At 44.4% G+C, this 17,013-nt stretch overlaps 1 protein-coding gene across 1 annotated transcript in view; it reads left to right on the top strand.

Annotated features, from left to right (window-relative positions):
* The window catches only part of LOC135513011 (E3 ubiquitin-protein ligase LNX-like), an 84,563-nt gene that overhangs the window by 66,322 nt on the left and 1,228 nt on the right, over positions 1-17,013 (top strand). Inside the window, 4 exon segments of the mRNA XM_064935636.1 lie at positions 534-668; positions 8,303-8,480; positions 10,137-10,395; positions 16,829-16,987. Of these exon segments, the coding sequence (XP_064791708.1) occupies positions 534-668; positions 8,303-8,480; positions 10,137-10,395; positions 16,829-16,987 (731 nt within the window).

The following is a 17,013-nucleotide window of genomic DNA, read 5'->3' as shown; positions in this document are numbered from 1 at the left end:
ATTATTTCTGCGGATGTGATCACATAAAAACCTAAGGGAGATTTTACCATAAATCTGTTACCAAAATTTGCTTCTACACAGTTCTTCCACAGAATAAATGTTGGTAAATGTTAGTCTAAATTGTTAAAAATTAGTCCTTGTGCATGGAGTTGTATGGTTTGTTAAACTTTGAAATCAATGCTTTTTGGCATTGATTTTAAAGTGAAAGAAATTAGTCAAAGCGTTCCATTATCATGGAATTGCCGCTCATACTCTACCCTCAATACAGCATCTGGGATGAGCAAGATGGGCCTGTTTGAGCTGGTATAGTTTCTGTGTCTGAGTCTAGTTATGTGGCAGTGGAGTTGTTTTTATTAAGTGCTTGTTTGGATATCTGGATCAACTTCAGTGAAGCTGTATTCAATGTTTATTTATGGGACAACCATGATATTCTTCTACAAAGTGACTGTTTTTAGTTTGTCATTATTTTTTAATTGCTATGTGTGTCTGTCTGGTTCTGAGCTTGGTTGTGTTTGTGTGTTTGTCTCCTGTAGGCGAGTGAGGAGCAGGTCCACTTCATAGTGTCTCGTCAGATCTGTTTACCCACGTCTGACGTTCTGCAGGAGGCTCCATGGGGCATGGACGGCCCCCCTCCATACTCCCCAGTGGACATGGAGCATATGCTACTGGTTAGCAATGCCTAAAATACATGACGCACGCACAAGCATAGGCACACACACACAAAAACCCACAAAAACACAGACACAGGTTTGTTTGAAGAGCTTTTTTTGAGGTTGTCTTGTCTTTACTATCATTGACTGAAGTCTGATAGTTTTTATCAAAGATTCTCTGTAATTAGTTATTACGCGATCAACTGATTAATCACGTAACTAATTAACTAGGATGTCGGGGCACCAAGGAAAAATATTCAGGTTACAAAGTTATCATTTCCGAAAATAACTTTTCAGATATTTTATCTGATCAATTAGTCTTCGAATTAATGAATTATTTACTTTACCTCAAGTTAGTCTCATTCCAAACGTCGTAAATTGTTGGTTATCTACACGAACCCAGTCTTCACTATGAGTCATCCATACATCAAGTGTCTTAAATCATTTATTTATTACAAACTAAGTAATTCACAGAAATGCATAAATAAACAAACAAACAAACAAGGTAAATGTGGTTACATGAAATGATAGGAGACAAAAGGGGAAGTGGGGGTCGACTAAGAAGTCACTACAGAGTGACAATTATAACAATTGAAATGCTAATCCTTTGCACATGAACGCTCCCTCATTCGGGAACAATTGCAATCAATATGTATATTTACGCTCAGTGTGTCTTGATCGCTGGTGAAAAGTTCATTTATTTTGTAGAACTGTCCATCTCTCTCCCTCTCTCTCTCGGTTGTGGTTAGAGGGGATTGTTCAGAGTGACATGCAGTATAGAATGGATGTTTCTGCGGTTGTCGTTCTTTGTGTTCAATGATACCGAATTCCTAGCTGCAGACTAGTAATTAAAATCAAAGACTTGTTCTTATTCTGTCGGTATCGATAGTCTAAGAATTTAACCACGTGGTATAGTTAAAAGATTCAGCAATGGTCTACAACCTTTGTCTTCCTAATGGAGAAAAACATGGTCTGCAACCTTTAGCCATCTCGAAATTGAGGTAAGCTCGGTCTGCTGATCGAAAACTCGAGTGGGGGTTTTATTCGGAATGGCAGAAAAGGGCTGTCCCAGGATGTCTGACCCTAACTGGGCTCAGGGGCGGTCAAATCAAATCCAAATCAAATCAAATCGTTTCTCTGATTTAGTTCAAATCCAATTCCCTTTTTGAGTTTTCCTTCATTAGACAGTCCAAAATCACATTGTAAAATTATGTAAACAGTATCATACTCATTCATTCATCTTATAAAACAATTAGATGTCTGGGGCTATTATATAAACAGCGTTATGGTAATGTGGCCACACCGTCTCCCATGAGCTTCCCCAAGTTGTGACAAACGGAACAGTTCGTAGCTGGATTCTTCACCGATCTTTTATACTTTCTCCGGAACATGAAATTTGTTCATACCTCAAGTTCTGTGAGGTGGAAGGATTTCCTTTGTTCTCCATGAAATTCTACTCTCTCTATACTGTGTGTCCATGAGGAGATTCTCAGGAATTTACGGAGTCTCTCTGACCACAGCAACCTAGTTGAAGGAGGAAAGGGGAGGCAGGGAGAGGGGGATGGGCTTGCTATACCCAAAGAGGTCACCGTCATGACAAGGTTATACACACACTAAAACCCCAGACTTTGAGCTCTATTCAATCCGTGTTGTGGAAGTTCAGCATTATAGCGTGATTGAAATGGAAAGGCAATGTTCCTGCATTAGCGGAGACAGCATTTACGGGAAACGCTGCATATGTCGGCTCAATCGGAAATGACCTTAACATTTATATTGCGCAATCTGTAATGCTTCAGCGATACAGACTGAAAGAGCTCTTTGTATTCCTGCCTCTTCTTCTCATGTTAAATATTCCCTTTTATGTGAAAACGATCCTGAGCCGTACTATTCTTCCATCAAAGAGGAGCGTGTCATTCCTGACTGTGCCAAAGTGTTCCGCTCCTCTCAGAGTGCCATGTGTGTTTGCCCAGAGCAGCCGCCTCTCTCTCTCTCTGAGCCTATTATCCATGAAGAAAACATAGTCAGGATTTACACACCTCCACGCTTAAACAGGATTTTCTACAGCTCATTATTGGAGCTGACGAATTCCGTTGTTCTGATAATGATCAACTTCACAGCTCTCGTCTCGCTTTCTCTATTTGAGATGTTAATTCTCTCAGACACATTGTTAAAACTGGAGAATGTGTGACGCCAGAGTGGAGTGGTACTGTATTCTTCAGGTACAGTCCTTGGAATCAAAGCTAGTTGAGCGAGAATGAGGCTGTAATAGAAAGAACCCTGCAGAGATAGCAGGTAGCAACAATAACAACGTATTATCGTTCTGAGATAAGCTAAGCCACCTTCAGCAGGACTATAGATCATATTTAGACTAAATCTAACCAGACCTTTATATTGTGTTGTAATATTGGTCTTCAAGCCCCCATGCAGTCTTTGTAATTTTATTTTAAATCATCACTGTATGTCTAATAAATCACTGTCTGTGTTTATTTAATGAAAAAAAAACACTAGGAACACCTGCTCTTTCCATGACATAGACTGACCAGATGAATCCAGGTAAAAGCTATGATCCCTTATGGATGTTACCTGTTAAATCCACTTCAATCACTGTAGATAAAGGGGAGGAGACAGGTTAAATAATAATTTTTAAGCATTGAGACTATTGAGACATGGATTGTGTATGTGTGCCATTCAGAGAGTAAATGGCCAAGATAAAATATGTAAGTGCCTTTGAACGGGGTATGGTAGTAGTCACCAGTTTGAGTGTGTCAAGAACATGCTCAACAGTTCCCTGTGTGTATCAAGAATGGTCCACCACCCAAAGGAAATCCAGCCAACTTGACACAACTGTGGGAAGTATTGGAGTCAACATAGAACGCTTTCAATACCGTGTAGAGTCCATGCCCTGGCGAATTGAGGCTTTTCTGAGGGAAAACGGGGAGCAACTCAATATTAGGAAGGTGTTCCTAATGTTTATACACTCAGTAGTTATTGTTCTTCTTTGGCCCTTGAAATGCTCAGACTGATAGGATGGTCTAGAACCCACCCCCTTACCCAGATGAACAGTCAGTCACTGGTTGTCACGTCCTGACCATAGAAAGCCTTTATTGGTGGGTTAGGTCAGGGCGTGATTGGGGGGTGTTCTAGTTTATTATTTCTATGTGGAGTCTAGTTTTTGTATTTCTATGTTGGCCTGGTATGGTTCCCAATCAGAGGCAGCTGTCTATCGTTGTCTCTGATTGGAGATCATATGTAGGTAGCCTTTTTCCACCTGTTGTTTGTGGGATCTTGTTTTTGTATTGTTGCTTTTGAGCCCTACAAGGCTGTTTGTTCATTTGTTTGTTTGGCTTTATTGTTTTTGTTGCTGGTTCACATTCAAATAAATTATGATGAACCCAAATCACGCTGCGCCTTGGTCTACCCAATACGACGAGCGTTACAATGGTCTATTATAATCAGATCACATTGTCACATGATGTGGGACAAAAGTTACATCCCACCTGAACAGGCTGAAATTCCCCCAAAATGTTTTTGTTCAAACAGAGGTGCATTCAACAAGACTTCTGTTTGTGAAAGCTCACGGCGAACTATGTTTGTTTTCAACAGATTCTTTCTGGTAAAACAATGGTTAGAACACGTAAAATGTTGATTTTTAGCTGCAGCTTCTGCAATAATCGATGACTCATTAGACCCTGGTACTGATGTCACGTACTGGCTACTTATTTTAGTGTGTATTGACAAGAAAAAGTGAGCATCCGATTGGAAGAGTTAAGGGTTATATGGAGGAAGTCATCCCTCGATACAACGACTTTGCCTTTCGATCTCATGTTATGATGTTCCAAGAAACCTTGCAGTTAATTTGCATGTGTTGATGATCTCTTTGTTTTGATTAAACTAGCCTACATAAAGTTGTGTCTATCGACAGTTGCACAAAGGGGAAATAATTAAAATAAAATAAAAATAAGTACAATGTAGCCTATAATGAATAATACATCATTGTATCATTGCTATTTGCCTCTGTCTTACACACAGAACAAAGGCAGGACAAAACTCTAAGATGACAAAATCCAATTTGGCTGTTTTTCAGATATTGTGTGAGGAACTCATCCCTCTGGTTCCATACGGAGAACAACTGGAGGATTGTATGTTAGCCTCTCTGTGGCTGTTGGCCAACTGCTCCAAATAGTTGATGGCCAGAACCAGCTGATGCCCACCTACTTCAAGTGGCCAACACCCACCCAGTTTTCAGTTCTGGAGGCTGGGTTCCAGGGGATCAGAGGGTTCCCTGGTGTAATTGGGTGCAGAGATGGCACCCACATTCCCATCAGGGGGCCCTCCGAACATCGGGATGCCTACACTAACGGAAAAGGCCAGCCCAGCTTCCAGCTGCAAGCTGTATGAGACAGCCAACATTGCGGGGAAACGCTTGTTCTGTGCATGATGCAGAGTGAACAGGACCAGCGACGTCACCTAGATGCCCACCCTCTTATCCCCTAAGCCTGGATCTTATTGTCCCATTCAGGGATAATGGTCACCCAGTGGACGACCACAAGCGATTCAATGCAATCCACAGCTCCGCACGAGTCCAAATCGAGAGATCCATTGGCCTCTTAAAGTGCATTTGGAGGAGGCTCCAACATCTTGATTCCAGATATCCTCACCAGTGCCTGTGCCCTCCACAAAATGGCCCTCATCCATGAGGGCATCACAGAAGACTTGGATGAGGACTATGTTGTGGCACAGGCACGTAACATCGAGCCAGCCCCTAATCCTGCAGACAACAGAGTGGCCCTACGTAACCGGGCTGCCCAGAAGAGGGACAACAAAATGGGCTCTAAACAATAAAATAATTGTTGTTGCACAATGGAGAAAATTGTTCTAGTGTCCATTATTTTAAGAAATATCACTTTTAATGGTTTAGATGAAATAAATAAAAATGTAATAGACTAACTTTATTCCAGAATGAACTTGCATAGAGAACAAAAAAATAACTGACAGAGAAAATGTAATAGTTTTTTAATGATATTGTATTCATGAATAGCAAGAATATACAATTTTGAAACATAAACAAAAATGTATTTGCTAGACTTTAAAACATACTCACTGCTTATTCCAAAACTAATTTGCATCAATAACAATCACTGCTCATTGAAAAAAACATTTACTTCAATTAAAAATCACTGCTCACTCAAACTGTTTTTACTGCTCATTCAACAAAAACTATTTACTTCACAACCACTGCTCAGCGAGACACTGCAAAGCATGAGTAAACTTTTCCAAGCCAGAGTTCCTGTTTTGCTGAATCTGGGTGCTATGTCTGCAGGCTGAGCATTTCCTTAATTTTCGCCTCTGGTTGCGGTCACACTTTTCTTGGTTGACCTTTTAGGTTCTCGTGGCTGTGTGTGGATGTCAGTGTGAGGAATGTGAAGGTTGGGTGCTGTATGTGCTCGTGGCTGTGTGTGGATGTCAGTGTGAGGAATGTGAAGGTTGGGTGCTGTATGTGCTCGTGGCTGTGTGTGGATGTCAGTGTGAGGAATGTGAAGGTTGGGTGCTGTATGTGCTCGTGGCTGTGTGTGGATGTCAGTGTGAGGAATGTGAAGGTTGGGTGCTGTATGTGCTCGTGGCTGTGTGTGGGTGGAGTTTTTGGGGTGAGTCAGTATGAGGAGGGTAAGAGTTTGGTGTGCAGTTTTTGTGGATGTAAGTAGGATTTTGTGGTGTGTGGAGGTGTTGGGATGTGTGTCAGTGAACAAAGAAACAAGAACTCCTCCTTGGCCGGTTTTCGTATGCCTGTCGAGGATATAGCCTTATACCTGAGTAAAAACACACGCAAGATGCGAGACCGAGTTACATCTTAGATGCAAAAGCATAGTACAAACGATGCAGTGGTCTGTGTTGGACAGAGAGACTGGTCTGAGAGCTACGTGCATGGACAGGTTCAAACCTGAGAAGAACCAAGCCTCCCCTAACCACTGATACAGGATCTGTAACGACGTTCTTCGTTTGTCGCAAGAAAGTCAGACCGAAATGCAGCGTGTTGGTTACTCATGTTTTTAATGAAACAATCGTGGTACATGAAATAACTGAATACAAATACAAAAACAACAAAACGGAATGTGAAACCTAATTACAGCCTATCTGGTGAAACTACACAGAGACAGGAACAATCACCCACGAAATACAAAGTGAAACCCAGGCTACCTAAATACGGTTCCCAATCAGAGACAACGAGAATCACCTGACTCTGATTGAGAACCGCCTCAGGCAGCCAAACCTATGCAACACCCCTACTCAGCCGCAATCCCAATAACTAAAAAACCCCACTACGAAATACAACAACATAAACCCATGTCACACCCTGGCCTGACCAACTAATTAACGAAAACACAAAATACTAAGACCAAGGCGTGACAGGATCAGATTTATTTAACCTCTTAATTGTTAACTTTAGGATTGTGTGAATGTAGTTACATATACCCCCCATATGGGGCCTCAAGGTGATCGAGTTAGCGAATACATAGCTACTGTGTTAAATCCAGATATAGATAACTAGTCTTCATAACTTGACAACAATATTGTGTAACACCTAACCACAGATGAAAGGGGAAACTATTACGCTAGCTAGGTAACATAACGTAGCTAACGTTAATCCTCACCTAGATGGCTTTTTTTAGGTGGCTTTTCTCCATCATCGATATCCAATTCTGGATCAACAAGAAAATTAACATTTGGGTATCTAGTTAAGTAATGACACACTTGCTATAATGATTTTGTGATAGTAGCTAGGCTACTGTACAAGTTGGCGTAGCCGGCTAACTACCTTTCAAACCAGTAGTCCGACAATCTTGTTGTGCATCTCCTTGCCTCGCCGAGGGTCAAATAAGATGGAAAAACTAAACCAATGTGAAAAACAAATAGAACCAATGAAGAAAAACCTGATTCATATAATGTCTATTACGTGTAGTTATTCAATACATACAGTATGTAAATAAAATAAATTTACTTAAACCCTGTCCATTTTCTGTTCACCGCGCACTACCTCTTCGGGCTGTTAGCTTATGTGTGCGAACGTTTGCCACAAACTGTATTTAAAAAAAAATGTATGTTCACAAGCTTAAGCTAACATTAGCAAACTTTCGCAAACTATTCCCCCTGTTGAACGTGCCTCAGCTCTTACACAAAAAGGCATTATCATTGTTTTCACAATTTCAGAGTGTTATTTCGACCTCAAAATGTGGAAATATCATTAAAAAAAACTGGAAATCATGTGTTTAACTACACTGCCCCCTGTGGCTTCATATCGTGTTTTAATATTGGTCTTAATGAAGTTGGCTTCTATGGCTGTGTTTGTGTCTGCTGGAGGGAAACCAAGCCAAGCCTAGGAAGGAACTCCATGGCCGTCAGCAATCCTTGTTTTACTGGAAGAAAAACAGGACCATGCTGTACAATTCTTTAATTTGAACACAGGCACAGAGATACAATTACAGACGCAAAAATACACACACTCGCACACACACATTCTCACACAAAACACAAGAAAACACCCTGGATGCAAACAAACACTGATAAACACTCTATTGTAAACACACATCTATTACAGTTTAACCCGTAACATTTCTCACATTGCAGCCCTCCCCTCTGTCTTGTCCCATCTGCAGGACTCATGTGAGAAGCCGGCATGTTATGAGAAGACGGTGACGCTGGCTAAGGAGCCCCATGACTCCCTGGGGATGACAGTGGCAGGGGGCATGTCCTCCCGCGGCTGGGACCTCCCTGTCTACGTCACTAACGTGGACCCCAACGGAGTGGTGGGACAGGAGGGATCTATCCGCAAAGGTACCAGCCTGGTGATAAACCTTAAACATCACAGTCTCACACACACGCATACAATTATACACACTCAGGCACAGTCTCTCTCTCTCTTTCACTCTCACTCAGTCATACAGTAAATCAAATGCAATGTTCTGGCAGGGAATTTAGCTAATATTTACCTGAATTGCTCCAATATTGACTTTGATAGTTACTCTGTTCCATGCTGTCCCTGCTGGTCTTCATGATGCCAGAGCTGGTACTGCAGACAGGTGTCGTGTGTGTAACATGTCCCTTGTGTAAAACAGACAGTGTGATTGAGAAGAAACACTCAAATTCCTGTTTCATTACCAAGCTTATTTATTCAACAGGAAACGCAGGGATGGTTACTGTTCAGGGCTCGCCAAATTAAGTATAACACACACACACACACAACCACTGATTCACACACACACACACACACACACACACACACACACACACACACACACACACACACACACACACACACACACACACACACACACACACACACACACACACACACACACACACACACACACACACACACACACACACACACACACACACACACACTCAGAATTTGTTAAGAAGGTTCCAGAGGAAATGGCAGGCTGCATTTTATCAGCTCATTATACAAAATCAGTCAACTCTGAAATAGACCAAACACAAACAGACTCCCAAAATGATTGGACACATTTGTGGCAGGCCTATTACGGCTATATACTGCAGTGTGTGAGAGTATAGGTGTGTGTGTGTGTGTTTGGGTGTCTGGGTGTGGGATGTCAGAACATCTGAAGAAGCTCTCTGCCGGGCCAGACATCAAAGGGCAGTGGAGGCATTTAAACCCAGAACTACTCATCCTAGGGATCCGCCTCAGATAACCACAGTACAGAGAGACCAGACCAGGGTGTACCACCTGTCTGTTCTTCTGAATACACAATACTCTACATCTGTGTGTGTGTGTGTGTGTGTGTGTGTGTGTGTGTGTGTGTGTGTGTGTGTGTGTGTGTGTGTGTGTGTGTGTGTGTGTGTGTGTGTGTGTGTGTGTGTGTGTGTGTGTGTGTGTGTGTGTGTGTGTGTGTGTGTGTGTGTGTGTGTGTGTGTGTGTGTGTGTGTGTGTGTGTGTGTGTGTGTGTGTGTGTGTGTGTGTGTGTGTGAGAGAGAGGAGAGTGAGGATGTGTGTATGATATTTAGTGTTATTCCCCTAGCCTTTATCAAAAGCATAATTCTGAGTGTGTATTCCTGTGCATTCCTGTGTGTATCAGTAACATGCATATGTTTGTGTATACAGCTGTCTACATAATAATTAACCAGATTGTACCCTAGCGTGTGTGTGAATTTGCATAGTGCATCCTAATCAAAGGGGGTGGATGTTGTCCTTTGAGCGAGCCTCCACTCCAGATAGCAGCTGGCTGTGCAGTGTGCTGCGTTGCAGTGCTATGTGTCCAGCACTGTCTAAGCCCACTTTGATTATCTGGAAGTTATTTGGTCCCACTGCTTTGTGTTCCTGCGTGAGAAGATTGAATATTCAATAGGCAGACGAGACAAGTCCTTGTCCCTGGGAACTTTTGCTTTTGAAAGGCATCAGAATCAGACAGTGGTCAGAGCAACAACACTGTGCTGAGTGACGCTGTGTTCTGTCCTCCCCTCTGCCTGCAGGTGACATTCTGCTGAACGTTAACGGGCTGGACCTGACGGGGGTGACGCGGGGTGAGGCTGTGGCCAACCTGAAGAACACCACCTCCCCCGTGGTGCTCAAGGTCCTGGAGATGAGGCCTCCGGAGGAGAGCCAGCCAGAGTTCCCCTCGCCTCCCTGCCTCTCACACTCGCCCACCAACAGCACCAAGCAGAACCTTGCAAAGCTGCCACACACCAATGACTACTCCCCACTGTGGGTGTCATGGTTGCAGCTGCCCAGGTGAGTAGCAGTACCCCTCAGCTAGCCTTCTTATTCTATATCTCAGAAACCTTGCGCTTATCTTGTTCCACCAGCACCATCTTTGCTGATAACTTCTATATCGAGGACAAATGTACTATGACTGTGATGTGTGGTCTCACCTGGCTATCTTAAGATGAATCTGCTAACTGTAAGTCGCTCTGGATAAGAGCGTCTGCGAAATGACTAAAATGTTATATGCACAAATGTTCTCTTCTCCAATCTCAGTCTCTTCTTCCCTGACCAGCTCAATGTTTGACCGGGCCAGATGGGAGAGGAGGAATGATAATTATATACTCTGCACTCACAATGGATGCAGTCTTAACCATACTATTGCCCAGACACCAATAGCCTCTGTTTGGCATATTTTTAAGCCCCCTTTGACAGAACAATGTACTTAATGAGTTGATGAACATAGTTAGGTGTTGGCTTGCTACTTGAGTGAAGGCCCGTAAATGAAAAGCACTAGCCAACAGATATGGGAGGGTACAAAGAGACCTAAAGAGGTAACAGGCTACATTACAAGGCCGATATGGGACAGAGGGAAGGGGAGAAGGAGGGTGATGACAGGATTAAGCAATAAGGCACGAGGGGGTGTGGTATATAGCCAATATTAGTCTTTATATACCACGGCTAAGGGATGTTCTTATGCACAATGCAACGTGGAGTGCCTGGATACAGCCCTTAGCCGTGGTATATTGGCCATATACCACAAACCCCCGAGGTGCCTTATTGCTATTATAAACTGGTTACCAACGTAATTAGAGCAATAAAAATACATGTTTTGTCATACCCGTGGTATACGGTCTGATATACCACAGTTGTCAGCCAATCATCATTCAGAACTCAAACCACCCAGTTTATGATGATGAATAGACTGTGTATACAGTGTCTGGCCTTCTCACCATGGCCTTCAGTCTCTTGCTCATCCTCTTCCTCACATCCCAGTCTCAGAAAGTGGTCACTCTGACACTCTCCATCCCATGTGGACACTGACACTCTCTATCCCATGTGGTCACTCTGACACTCTCTATCCCATGTGGTCACACTGACACTCTCTATCCCATGTGGTCACACTGACACTCTCCATCCCATGTGGTCACACTGACACTCTCTATCCCATGTGTTCACACTGACACTCTCTATCCCATGTGGTCACACTATCCCTGGTCACACTCTCCATCCCATGTGGTCACACTGACACTCTCCATCCCATGTGGTCACACTGACACACTCTATCCCATGTGGTCACACTGACACTCTCTATCCCATGTGGTCATACTGACACTCTCCATCCCATGTGGTCATACTGACACTCTCCATCCCATGTGGTCACACTGACACTCTCCATCCCATGTGGACACACTGACACTCTCCATCCCATGTGGTCACACTGACACTCTCCATCCCATGTGGTCACACTCTCCATCCCATGTGGACACACTGACACTCTCCATCCCATGTGGGACACACTGGACACTCTGACACTCTCCATCCCATGTGGACACTGACACTCTCTATCCCATGTGGACACACTGACACTCTCTATCCCATGTGGTCACTCTGACACTCTCTATCCCATCCCATGTGGACACTCCATCCCATGTGGTCACTCTGACACTCTCCATCCCATGTGGTCACACTGACATATCCCATGGTCACACTGACACTCTCTCATCCCATGTGGTCACTCTGACATCCCCTGACACTCTCTATCCCATGTGGACACTGACACTCTCTATCCCATGTGGTCACTCTGACACTCTCTATCCCATGTGGACACTCTGACACTCTCTATCCCATGTGGTCACACTGACACTCTCTATCCCATGTGGACACTCTGACACTCTCTATCCCATGTGGTCACTCTGACACTCTCTATCCCATGTGGACACTGACACTCTCTATCCCATGTGGTCACTCTGACACTCTCTATCCCATGTGGACACTCTGACACTCTCTATCCCATGTGGACACTCTTATCCCATGTGGACACTCACATCCCATGTCTCTGACATCCATCCCATGTGGACACTCTGACACTCTCTATCCCATGTGGTCACACTGACATCCCATGTGGTCACACTGACACTCTCCTATCCCATGTGGACACACTGACACTCTCCATCCCATGTGGACACTCTCCATCCCATGTGGACACTGATGTGGTCACTGACACTCTCCATCCCATGTGGACACTCTGACACTCTCATCCCATGTGGACATCCCATGTGGTCACTCTGACACATCCCTGGACACTGACACTCTCCATCCCATGTGGACACTCTGACACTCTCCATCCCATGTGGACACTCTGACACTCTCTATCCCATGTGGTCACTCTGACACTCTCTATCCCATGTGGCCACACTGACACTCTCTATCCCATGTGGACACTCTGACACTCTCCATCCCATGTGGTCACACTGACACTCTCCATCCCATGTGGACACTCTGACACTCTCTATCCCATGTGGTCACTCTGACACTCTCCATCCCATGTGGACACTCTGACACTCTCCATCCCATGTGGTCACTCTGACACTCTCCATCCCATGTGGACACTGACACTCTCTATCCCATGTGGTCACACTGACACACTCTATCCCATGTGGTCACTCTGACACTCTCTATCCCATGTGGTCACACTGACACTCTCTATCCCATGTGGTCACACTGACACTCTCTATCCCATGTGGACACTCTGACACTCTCTATCCCATGGACACTGACACTCTCTATCCCATGTGGTCACTCTGACACTCTCTATCCCATGTGGACACTCTGACACTCTCTATCCCATGTGGACTGACACTGGACACTCTCTATCCCATGTGGACACATCCCTGACACTCTCCATCCCATGTGGTCACTCTGACATCCCATGTGGACACTCTGACACTCTCTATCCCATGTGGGACATCCCATGTGGACACTCTGACACTCTCCATCCCATGTGACACTCTGACACTCACATCCCTGGACACTCTCTCTATCCCATGTGGACACTCTCTATCCCATGTGGTCACACTGATCCCATGTGGACACTCTCTCTCCATCCCATGTGGACACTCTCCATCCCTGGACACTCTCCTATCCCATGTGGTCACTCTGACACTCTCCATCCCATGTGGACACTCTGACACTCTCCATCCCATGTGGTCACTCTGACACTCTCCATCCCATGGACTATCCCATGTGGTCACACTGACACACTCTATCCCATGTGGTCACTCTGACACTCTCTATCCCATGTGGTCACACTGACACTCTCTATCCCATGTGGTCACACTGACACTCTCTATCCCATGTGGTCATACTGACACTCTCCATCCCATGTGGTCACACTGACACTCTCCATCCCATGTGGACACACTGACACTCTCCATCCCATGTGGTCACACTGACACTCTCCATCCCATGTGGATACTCTGACACTCTCTATCCCATGTGGTCACACTGACACTCTCCATCCCATGTGGACACTCTGACACTCTCCATCCCATGTGGACACACTGACACTCTCTATCCCATGTGGACACTCTGACACTCTCCATCCCATGTGGACACTCTGACACTCTCCATCCCATGTGGTCACACTGACACTCTCCATCCCATGTGGACACTCTGACACTCTCTATCCCATGTGGTCACTCTGACACTCTCCATCCCATGTGGACACTCTGACACTCTCCATCCCATGTGGTCACACTGACACTCTCCATCCCATGTGGTCACACTGACACTCTCCATCCCATGTGGACACTCTGACACTCTCCATCCCATGTGGACACTCTGACACTCTCCATCCCATGTGGACACACTGACACTCTCTATCCCATGTGGACACACTGACACTCTCTATCCCATGTGGACACACTGACACTCTCCATCCCATGTGGTCACACTGACACTCTCTATCCCATGTGGACACACTGACACTCTCCATCCCATGTGGACACACTGACACTCTCTCCCACACTCACCATCCCATGTGGACACACTGACACTCTCCATCCCATGTGGACACACTGACACTCTCATCCCATGTGGACACACTGACACTCTCCATCCCATGTGGACACACTGACACTCTCCATCCCATGTGGTCACACTGACACTCTCCATCCCATGTGGTCACACTGACACTCTCCATCCCATGTGGTCACACTGACACTCTCCATCCCATGTGGTCACACTGACACTCTCCATCATTCTCTTTTAAACAGCTCACCTTGCCATCTTTAAAGTTGATTTGCTCATCAGACAAGTCTTCCCATCTCCTGGCATGTGATGTGTGGCAGAGTTGTTGGATTGAGGGATTAAACCCCATCTATGTCTCTTGTTTGGATAGAGTTCAGATTCTGGCAGAGTGAGGGCTATGCCCAGGGATGCAAACTGGTGAGTGCCCAAATAGGTGATACTTTTTTTTGCACAGAAACATGCAAAAAGTCCCTGCTAGGGAGAAATGCAGGTTTTTTAAGTAATTAAACAACAAAGAAAATGATCTACACAATCAATCTCTGTGTGCAAAATAAAAAGTGGTTAATGTGAGCCTAACTCACAGCTAAAGAATGTAAGGAAAGCAATCCAATGTTATTTGTTGCCTAGACTTGACTGCAAATTACACTCAAGTCTCGAGAAAAAAACAATACACTTATATTGCAGTCAGCCATGACAGCCTTTATAATATAATGCTTATGACCACACACACACACACATCTAAATATTGCACATGGGAAAAAAAGTAGAAACAGAATGAAACAAACAGGCATTCTATTTTTGCTCTTTTATAGTGGCCACTATAGACATCGATCAAGTGCACAAGGCTACATGTGTGCAAAGATAACGTTCCCTGAGTAAAACATGTAATAATCCTCCCTCACTCACGTGTTACTGTCAAATACAACACAACAAAAGCAATATCTTTGGACAACACTGTACGTTATTACATTCTTCACTTTCTGCCTGTGGACATCTGTTCTACAATGTGCCAGCAGAGCATGATACCTTTTTTTGGCATAATTGATCTCTTTCAGGCAGAGAGGACACCTGGCATACCCCTTTTATCCACTGTATTAAAAGAGGGAAAGTGTGTGGTGTTTCTTTCACCTCTATTGACATCCCAGCTCCAGCTACACTTGATCACTTAATCCACTTGTTTAACAAGCAACACCTAATTTTCACAAAATCCTCTCATTCTGAAAATGAACCACATACTGTAGAGGGAAAACATTAGTTCACAGATAGTAGTTTGTTCGTTTGCTAGTGAACTAGTTAACATTTCACACAGATTGCCAGGGTCCAGTAAGCAACTAACTTTATGAGCGGCAAGGGGTCAGTTAATACTATAGCGTATTGGTTAGGTTACTAACGTCAGCTAGCTAGCTGTTTGACTTTATTAGCCAGCTAATTTTCAAACAATAAACTAAATTATTTGATCAGCTAAGTTGGCTAATGTTGCTCAACATTTCTCTGGCTAGCTAACAGAGAATTTGATCCAGCTACTATAGCAAGATACTTAACAATGGTAACAATAATTGTTCCACCACACTTTCTCCCTCATCTTAAACTTTTCAAATGCCAGTGGTTTTTCGGTTACAGCTCATGAAGCACACTTCATCACCTTCTCATCTGTCTCCGTGGTCAGGCTTCTCACCTACCTCTTCGTTATGGTTCAGGGATGCACTGCTGTAACTGGCAAACTGCCTTTACACTCTCTGCTGTCTTTCCAGAGCTTATGCAGATTCTGTAACTAGCAGATTGGTTGTCTCTTCTGTCTTCAGTTGCGTGCTGCATCCTGTTGTTAAGTGAACGATTGGCTGAGCCTTGGATTCAGTCAGTATTGTTCCAAACGCGCATCACTCGTTCAACCAAACATGCATCATTCATTCGCTTACAAATGTGCATCACTCGTTTACAGCCAGTAGTGATCCAAAGGCCCCTCCCCTCCAAACTTTTATTCTTAGTTTGTACCCCTGGGTATGTCCATTTCTCTACAGATCTGCCACTGCTGGTATAAAAACCTGCCCTTACTGTAGTTTATTTTTTAACTACTGGAGTAAAATAGAAACTCAATTTCTCCCCAACCGGCAAAATTGATTAGAAAAGTGAAAACCAACTAGTGATTCACCATGGGAATTCAGTCCAAATGGGCAACAGTTCCAACAGGATTTGAATGTAATTTTCACTCACCCCCGGGCACTGTATTTTCACAGCTCTGCCTCACCTGGGAGGGAAAGCCATGTCTCCATTCTCATTGAATGACAGCCAAGCCGTTGTTTTTTTTATGACAGACTGCCACGGGACTCTGCAATCTCACTGCTGCATATGTGCACACAGTACAGGATGGGCACACATTTGAATGCTGGCAGCAGTCTAGAGATTCCCTAATCCCCCTTTTTGTCCCTTGCAGGCACCTGTACTGCTGCAAAGACATTGTGCTGCGCCGGAGCACCTCAGGCAGCCTGGGCTTCAGCATCGTGGGGGGGCAGGAGGAGGTCAACTGCAATCAGTCCTTCTTCATCCGTTCCATCGTGGAGGGCACACCAGCCTACAACGACGGCAGGATACGGTACAGACTACTAAACCTATATCTCA

This window comes from Oncorhynchus masou, chromosome 24, assembly GCF_036934945.1.
Source record: "Oncorhynchus masou masou isolate Uvic2021 chromosome 24, UVic_Omas_1.1, whole genome shotgun sequence".
In the NCBI taxonomy this organism is placed as follows: Eukaryota; Metazoa; Chordata; class Actinopteri; order Salmoniformes; family Salmonidae; genus Oncorhynchus; species Oncorhynchus masou.
This window is presented reverse-complemented; position numbering and strand designations above follow the sequence as displayed.